General features: G+C 31.6%; 1 protein-coding gene across 2 annotated transcripts; it reads right to left on the bottom strand.

The window, feature by feature from the left end:
- Positions 1-2742: 2742 nt before the first annotated feature.
- On the bottom strand, positions 2743-5274 carry LOC107960086 (F-box protein At2g39490). Of its 2 annotated transcripts, none has more exons than XM_041112410.1 (4): positions 5007-5274; positions 3775-4729; positions 3537-3701; positions 2743-3350 (listed from the first exon to the last, which is right to left on the bottom strand). In XM_041112410.1, the coding sequence occupies exons 1-4, from the start codon at positions 5114-5116 to the stop codon at positions 3306-3308; spliced, it is 1275 nt and encodes a 424-aa protein (XP_040968344.1). In that variant the 5' UTR covers positions 5117-5274; the 3' UTR covers positions 2743-3305. The 2 variants fall into 2 exon arrangements, with proteins under 2 accessions (XP_040968344.1, XP_016751785.2); XM_016896296.2 differs by having other exon boundaries at positions 2743-3330; positions 5007-5267.
- Positions 5275-8811: the final 3537 nt, after the last annotated feature.

The raw sequence follows: 8811 nt of genomic DNA, 5'->3' as shown, positions 1-8811 counted from the left end.
GAGCATAGGAGAGTAATAAGGTAGGAAGGAAGCATAGAAGGAGCTTTGAAGGCTAAGATGCAACAAAGTGAAAGAAGAAATGACCAAAAGTGGAATGGGAAGAGCAGTGGTGGGGATAGTGGTTTAGAAATTGCTGCAAAAGGTAATGGTATTGGAAATTTTCACAAGTATTCTTCATGTAAGTTTTGTGGAAAATAGAATCATCCCTATTTCAGGTGTTGGAGAAGGCCAGATGTAAAGTGCAGAAAGTGTAACTTGATAGGGCACATTGAGAGGTTCTATAAGGAATCAAAAAATCAGCAGCAAAGTGGAGCACATGCTACAGTTAAAGAAAAAGAGGAAAAACTATTTGTTGTCTCTTGTTGTACTCCATGTGAAAATTGGTTAGTTGATAGTGGTTGCACCAATCACATGATTTGTGATAAGAAGCTGTTTAAATATCTTGACAGGTTGTTGAAATCAAGAGTAATGATAGGAAATGGAGAATACTTAGAAGTGCAAGGAAAAGGCACAGTGGCAATAGAGAGCTGTGCTGGAACTAAATTGATTTTAAATGTTTTGTTCGTACCTGAGATTGAGCAAAACTTGTTAAGTGTGGGGCAATTAGTAGAAAAGGGATTCAAGGTAATGTTTGAAGAAGGAATGTGTCTAATCCTTGGCTCTTTTAGTAATGTATTTTTTAGGATTAAGATGCAAAAGAAGAGTTCCTCATTGAATTTACTGGAGGAAGAGCAAGTGGCATTCAAGTTTCAGGCCAGTGACTCTGTATTGTGGCATAAGAGGTTAAGACACTTTCATCACAAAGGTTTGCAGTTCATGCAGAAAAATGAAATGGCATTTGGGCTACCAATTTTAGAGTTAACTTCAAGATGCAAAGCTTGCTTGACTAGCAAACAAACAAGGTTTCCTTTTAAAACTCAACTTGGAGAGCTAAAGAGAGGTTGTAGTTGATTCACACTGATTTGTATGGTTCACAAGCAACTCCTTCATTGCATGGTAGTAGGTATTTCATTATATTTATTGATTATTTTACCAGAATGTGTTGGTTTATTTTATCAAGCAAAAATCTGATGTTGCTGATGTATTTTTAAAAAATAAAAGATGGCTAAGAATTAAAGTGCTTGTAAGATTCAGGTTGTCAGATCTAATAATGGGACATAATATACCTCACAAAGGTTCAATACTTTTTGTGAGGAGGTTGAGATAGAGCACCAGCTCACTGCTCACTGCTTCTTACTATCCACAACAGAACGAAGTTACTGGGAGGAAAAACAGGACTATTATGGAAATGACTAGGTGAATGCTGCATGAGAAGTTCCTACATAAGGAGTTTTGGGCAGAGGCAGCTAATACAACTATATTTTTGCTAAATAGATTGCCTACAAGGGTATTAGACAAAAAAACACCATATGAAGCTTGGTTTGAAATGAAGCCAACTCTGAAGAATTTGAAGTTATTTGGTTGTTTATGTTTCTATCATGTTCCATAGGTTAAAAGGGACAAGTTGGGAGAAAAATCTGAGCATGGAATATTTGTTGGTTATAGTTTGGTGTCAAAATCCTATAGAATCTATCAACCTTAGACAGGAAAGATAATTGTGAGTAGAGATGTTCAGTTCCTATAAGATGAGCAATGGGATTGGACAAGTGATGCAAAAGAACGAAAATAAGAGTTCTCTCTTAATCTTAATGAACTGGTTGATTCAAGAAGTACATGAAGGAGATTCTGAAGAGGTTCTATATAGAAGAGTGCAAGAGTGTGAACACTCTAATGAATCAGAAAGAAAAACTTCAAAAGATGGATAGGGCAAATCTTGCAGATGAAAAGGTTTATAGGAGTCTTGTTGGGTGTCTTATGTACCTCATATCCATTAGGCTAGACATCATGTACACTGTAAGTGTTTTGTCTAGATTTCTCCATTATGCAAGTGAAATTCATATGATTGTTGTAAAGAGGGTATTAAAATATTTGAAAGGGACGCTTTCATATGGAATCAATTTTAGCAGAGTTGAGAAGTTCAAGCTACAGGGTTATTTTGATAGTGATTGCACCGGATCACTAGATGATATGAGAAGCACGTTAGGCTATTGCTTCACGTTTGGCTCAAGTTGTTTCTCTTGGTGCTCAATAAAGTAAGAGATGGTGGCTCAATCAACTGCGGAAGCTGAATTCATTGCAGCTACAACTGTTGTAAACCAAGCCTTGTGGCTAAAAAAGCTAATGGATGATCTATATATGAAGCAATAGGGGAGTATAGAAGTGTTTATGGATAATGAAGCTACTCTAGCTATTTCACTTAATCCTGTATTTCATGGGAGAACAAAACATTTTAAAGTAAAGTATTATATGCTAAGGGAAGTGCAGAAGACAGGTCAAGTAAAGCTGGTTTATTGCATATTAGAAGACCAGGTGGCAGATATTTTTACTAAGTCTTTCCATGTTAGTCGATTTGAGTTTCTTAGGAACAGACTTGGTGTTTGCAACACTTGAGTCAGGAGGAGAATGTTAGTGTTTTAAGGCTGCAACTATTTTTTAAAAATAAGACTAAGTCTTAGGGGATTTGTTAGCTTGTTAGTAGGAGTAGAGTTGTTAGCTTGTTAGTAGCAATTTGAATTTATTTTTGTTGAGGTTGTTACTTGGGACTTGTATATAAGGGCTGCTTCATTAATCAATTAAATCATTCCTTCATTCATATTTTGTTTTATACTTCAATTAGTTCTTTGCTAAACCAACATGAGGTCATAAAAGAAATTACGTCTTAGCTTGCCAAATATAAAGATTTTGATTTCAAATTACAAGGACACTGATTAACATATCAACTAGTAATCTAAAGAAAAATGAACCTTGGACTCAACCCAAATAGTTCATGCAACGATGAGGTAGGACGATTCGTACATGATTGGAATTTTGAATCAACTGTTCAAACCTGCGGGGTAACTATGTCCAGATATCATGACAGTTTCCTGGAGAAACTTAAATAATATGTAAGTGATTACTCAGATTAAATTAAAGGTTCATATGAATATGATCTAGAATTTTTTCATCAACATTTTCAACCATTTTGAACTTGTAAGAATACGTTGCTTTGTTCTCCAACTTGTCTACTTTCACCAGATGCTTCAAACTTTTCCCATATGATTTTGATATGATTACTGGATTATTCTCTCCGAATAATGGTACCAATCGCCTTGCCACGAAAGTCTCCATTTGCTCCCCGAAAAATCCCTCTAGTTTCACAACCTTGAGACCATTGAGATTTTCAGGAGCACCAACTATGGCTAAGAAATTTTCAGGGATACTGCTAGTTAAATTATAACATTTAGGATCCATCTGCAAGTTTTCATCAACCACTGAAGCATATTTAGTTTCTGAGCAAACAAAACCAAAATTAATTCAAACTTACCTATATTATTCAGTTCTTTATTTTTCAAAAGTATTTGTATTCGACATCGTATCTGACACATATCTGGGTCTCAATAACATAACTACTTAGTATTATAAAGGTCAAAGTAGATAAAGGGAATGGGAAGACATACAGTGACATAGAGTCTTTCCACGTTAGGACAAAGCTTTAGAAAGCAGAGTAAGACATCGATATTGTGTCTCGTCATTGAACAATCAATCCACCACAAATCCTTCAGTTGGCTAAAATAAGATTCAGGGCCTTTACTTGAAGAAATTAAGTTCTTGCAAATTGTTTTCTAAAGAAAGAAAAGAAAAAAAACTGATCAAAGATTAGTAGTACTACAACCACAAAAATGAATGTTTGTTTACCTCAAAAAACCATCTGCATATTGTTAGAGAAGTAACCCAATCTATGGTTCTTAAAATTGATTTGAAGCATTTATCCTTGGTGGTGCATCCGCAATGGTAGCTTCCTTGGGAAGGAAAATAAGGATGATCGGTGTTGGTTTCAAAGTCCCATGTCCATTGTGTTAGAAGACCTTGTCTGAGATCAAGCATGACATCTTCCAGGTATATTCCACATTCGCATGTATACTGAGAATATATGTCAATGTCAGAGCATCCGCAGCATCCTTTCAACCGAAAGGAGACTAAGTTGCCTCTATATTGGAAGCACCCTAAATGAGGACCCTGAAAACTAAGAGTTTGTAATTGGGGGCAGTCCAAGACTATTAACTTCTGAAGAACACCAGCATCTTGTACAACTAACGATTGTACTCCATTACACTTTTCAATGATCAAGCTCTCAAGAAATGGGAGATTTGACACCAGACAAGTAACTGCTTTGCTAGAGAGATGGCTTACTGAAATTAGATAAAGGGTTTTTATTTTGATTTGTGCATATAAAGACAATGGGGGATTTAACTTCATTATCATCTCATCAGGCTTATAAGCTGATGGAAGTCTCAATGGCAAAAGCCAATCAAATGAAGCTGGAAATTCTTGTTCAGCAGGGGAGAAATCAAGATGAAGTGTTCTATTAGGTGTAATGGAAACAAAGAGAAGCCTATCTTGGACAAGGTTAAATTGTAATCCCCACTTGTTTTTTGATGGATGAAGTTCAGAAAAATCATAAACAAGATTGAGTATAGTAACAACAATATCTTCCATGGTTGTATTAAGTATCAAATTCTTTTTCCAAAGGTCTTTCCATTGTTTCGAAAGGAAAGTGGTGTGTACAGCTGATTCAAAAGGGAGGAAGCTAATGATTCGGAAAAGAATGTCATCCGGAAAACAACTGATGTGATCTTGAGGTTCAGAGTTCCTGTTAGGAAAAATAAAGATCTATCTGAAAATGAATTTAAAGAGAACAGTATGATCTCAGTAAAAACGAAGTGCATCAGCGTTATATAGTTTAATCATAACAAAGAGATAGGCAACTGAATCTTGAATATGAGATAGGCAACTGAATCTTGAACGTAGTTTAGTTAGTTGATGGACTCATTCATAAGAATTGGTACTCGTTGACAAAGAGCAAATCCAGTTTTGATAATATATATAAATAAACAAAATTAAGTAACAATTGAAGAGGAAATACTAACAGTTGTTCCATTGCAGAGCGATCCTGTTTTCTCTCTCGATTCTTCTTCTTAATCTTGCTTTTGGTCCCTATTTTTTCTCCAATTGTAGAGGTTCTTTCAGTTACATACATATAAATGGGGCCTGCAGACGTTTTTCAAATAAAATTTCCTGCAGGCGTTTTTTTGTTTGTTCTTTTAATTACTTTTCCTGCAGACATTTGTCGCCCTATCTAAACACTACACAAATGAATATCTAATAAAATCGTATAGATCTGGTTTTCGGGACTGCTAAAATGCAAGTAGTGACTAATGACTATTAATTATTGACTTTGAATTTTTTTAAATATATCTACATAGATTTATATATATATATCTATATATAAACATCTGCTTTAACGTGTGAAATATTCAAATCATTAATGCATAATAAAACAATTATTTTCTTTCCGACTTCTTTGAATATGGATATTTTAAGAAAGAGTTTTTCAAGCAAATTGTGTAGGGACGTGTCAATAAAACCCCTTTAAGGGAAATGAAATTTATAATTATGAAATTATTTTCAAGAATTAAAATATTTGGAATTCAAGATTTTAAATTATTTAAATTTAAAATTGGATTTTATTTAATTTTAAATTTTAAAAATATTTATTCCTTTTGAAAGTCTTAAACATACGTATAAAATAATTTAACTTAAATCACTTTAAAAATATTCTTAAAAGCATATTTTTATATTTGAATTTAAATCTTTTAAAAAATAATAAATTAATTATTATTTGTTAAAAAAGTTTAAACGTCACTGTTAATACTTATATTTTGTTATCCCAAGACATAAATTTATTATTAGTTATAACTAAAAACTTTGTGCAGTAATCAATAGTAATTCGTTCGGTTGCTTTGAGAGGAGCATTTGAATTTGATAAGTGCGACGGCGGAAAATGTATCGAAAGGGTGTGGTGTGAAATCAATGAGAATGAACGATAAAAAAGCTTGTGTTTTAGTACATAGTCCTCAACCGATATTTAGCAATCTAAGTTTCGTTTCAGTTAAGATTTTGTTGTAGTGTGTTTTAGTTCATTTCAATCAATACTAATTTGTTTTAACCCGTACCCGTTAGTACAAATTTTTGTTATTTTAAATTTAATTTTTAATTTTTATTATTATATTTAAAATTAAACTATAATTATTAAATTAAGTTATTGAATATAATTAATTATTTCCACTAAATTAACTAATAAATTGACTGCTATAATAGACATTGATAATAACAATAGAATGATCGCAAAATAAGAAAAATAAGAACACATAAATTTTACGTGAAAACCCTTTTGGGAAAAAACCACAGGCAGAGGAGAAAAAATTCTCTAATGTTGAAAAACGAATAATACAATATCAGTTTCAACTACATTTATTTGAAGGTTGAAAAACCTTAATTTAATCAATGTCAAATAGAAGAAGTGTAGTTCTATACGGATTCTATTTGTGCGTCATGGTCCATACCGCGGAGGCCAACCCAGTCCAGTATTATACTTAATTGGGATCTATGGCGGACTTTCACCCCCACAAATCCCCTTATTTTGCCACTTTTTTTTTCTTTAGCAAGTGGTAGGATTCAGGTCACACAACTCTAACATTGACTAAAACAATTGCTCCTATCAATTAATAATATAGCTATGGTGATCACAAATATCATTTCCTCCAGAACTACAATTACTAGTAATTATCACATTTCTGCTATTTAACCTAATAATTCAAAAAATTGATTAAAATTAAATCAAACTAGCTAAATTAACTAATGGATGCACCAAAGAATGAAACACAAAAACAATCAAGTATTAACCAAGTAACAAAGCAATACCTAGGTAAGAATCCACCTAGATATCATCTATAATTCTCAATCTAATTTATGCAATTTATTTTCTTAGCTCTTTCTTCTATAGAAATCCCCAACTTATACTAATATCTCTTTCAAGTATAAGAACAACTAACTCTAGGTTGATTAATTAAAATTTATTTTCAATTAAAACCCCTATTATTGCATTAATTTCCTGTATGGATCCCATTAATAGATTTGACTCTAATCTACCAGATTTATATCGTCCTCTTTCTAGGATTTCATGCAACTCCATTCAATTATGCAAGATTTAATCACAAGAAGGTTATATTCAACCTCAGACTTATGCACATCAAACATGAATTAACACTCTAGATTTGTTAATCCAAGAATAATAAAACATTCATAATTGAAAACAAAGAGACTAAGATTTTATTGCATAAAAATAAAAATCAAACAATAAATCCATCGCTTAGGGTTCATCTTCCCTAGGTATTAAGAGAATTAATTTATAATGGCAAGAGTGAACATAAAAAATATAATATAATCACTAGAATAAACGAAATCCATGATAACTCCTATGAAAATCAACTTGGACTCTTGAATCTTGGTGGAATATTGCTTGGAATTTAGCTTCAATTGTGTTTTCAAGGTAATTTCGTGCTTTTCCTAGGTGACTGCCTCTTTTTCCCTTTTATTTCCTTATTTATATCATCTTAAAGTGCTAAAAAACCTAAAAATTGTATCTTCTAGCCGTTAACGCACACAGTTGTCAAGATCAACACAGTCTGAACACACGGTCGTGTGAATTACTTGTGTGAAAATCTGTTGCATGTGTATAGCTTCCGGAATGCTTGAATGTTCTAATTTTCATTGTTTGTCACTTCTATTGCTCTCAAGTATCTTATTAAGCATTGAAACATGAATATAAAGGATTAGGAGGATATAATTCATAATTAATACCACATAATCACCCAAAAATACACTAAGAATGAAACTTAAATATGTTACTTTTGACACTAATCAATTAATAATTTTATATTTTATATTTGTTTATAAATATATTTATATGCATATAAATGAGACATATTTACATTTATATAACATACAATTTATTAAGAAAGAAAAAAGTTTATATATGTGAAAAATATTTACGATAAACTCAAAATTGTACCTTGAAACACATAGGTACCAATATGTGTCAATACCTAAAAAAACATGATATGCCCACCGATACATTACTTACTACATTGTTTTGAACGCAGAGTGGATTAAGAGAGAAAAAATATTGGATTTTGAAAATTCCATTTTGGAAATCCAAAATTTATCTCTTAAGTAGCATACGAGAACTAAAATACAAATTAATGATTTCTAAATTCTTTGTTTGGAAATTAAGATTATTGACAATCAAGGTTTTGAATCAATTCAAATTTGAAGTTTGAATAATTTAAGTTTAGATTGAATTTTAACTAGTTTTAAGTTTAAAAACATTTTTATTAATATAGATACATATAAAATTATCTGACCTAAATCACTTCAAAATTATTTTCTTAAAAGGACATTTTTTAGATGTGAACTTAAACCCCATTAAAAATTTTTTAAAAATAAATTAATTATAATTTAAAATATAAAATTTACTAAAGAATAGAAGAATATTAATCGACTTACAATTTTAGTATCTAATAAGATTATTTTAGTTATAAAAAAATTCTGCAAAGCCACTGCATGAACTTATGTAAAGACATAAAATTATTATTCATTAAAAAGATTGTTGGTAATATTTTTTTTTTGGACGCCATTGTATTAACTTATCTCTTGTTATTTGAAGGCATAAAATTATTATTAATTAAAAGAAAATTTAACAAAGCCTTTGTATAATTAAAATTTTCAATATCTACTCAGAAAGGTGTTTGATAAGTTCAGCGACGACAACGACAACAAATACATGAGAGGGGTGGGTTGGGTGAAGCAAATAAGAATAAATGGAAAAAAAGC

The sequence above is a fragment of the Gossypium hirsutum genome, chromosome A05, assembly GCF_007990345.1.
Source record: "Gossypium hirsutum isolate 1008001.06 chromosome A05, Gossypium_hirsutum_v2.1, whole genome shotgun sequence".
Taxonomy (NCBI): Eukaryota; Viridiplantae; Streptophyta; class Magnoliopsida; order Malvales; family Malvaceae; genus Gossypium; species Gossypium hirsutum.
Note: the sequence above shows the minus strand (reverse complement) of the source record. Positions and strands in the feature narration are given on the sequence as shown.

What these genes read in the sequence shown, in the direction of transcription:
- LOC107960086 (XM_016896296.2), bottom strand. Translation starts at nt 5,116, where the DNA reads ATGTATGTAACTGAAAGAACCTCTACAATTGGAGAAAAAATAGGGACC. An exon ending in TATGCAGATGGTTTTTTGAG is followed by an intron (nt 3,702 to 3,774) that starts GTAAACAAACAT and finishes TTCTTTCTTTAG; the next exon opens with AAAACAATTTGCAAGAACTT. An exon ending in TGGAAAGACTCTATGTCACT is followed by an intron (nt 3,331 to 3,536) that starts GTATGTCTTCCC and finishes GAAAACTTGCAG; the next exon opens with ATGGATCCTAAATGTTATAA.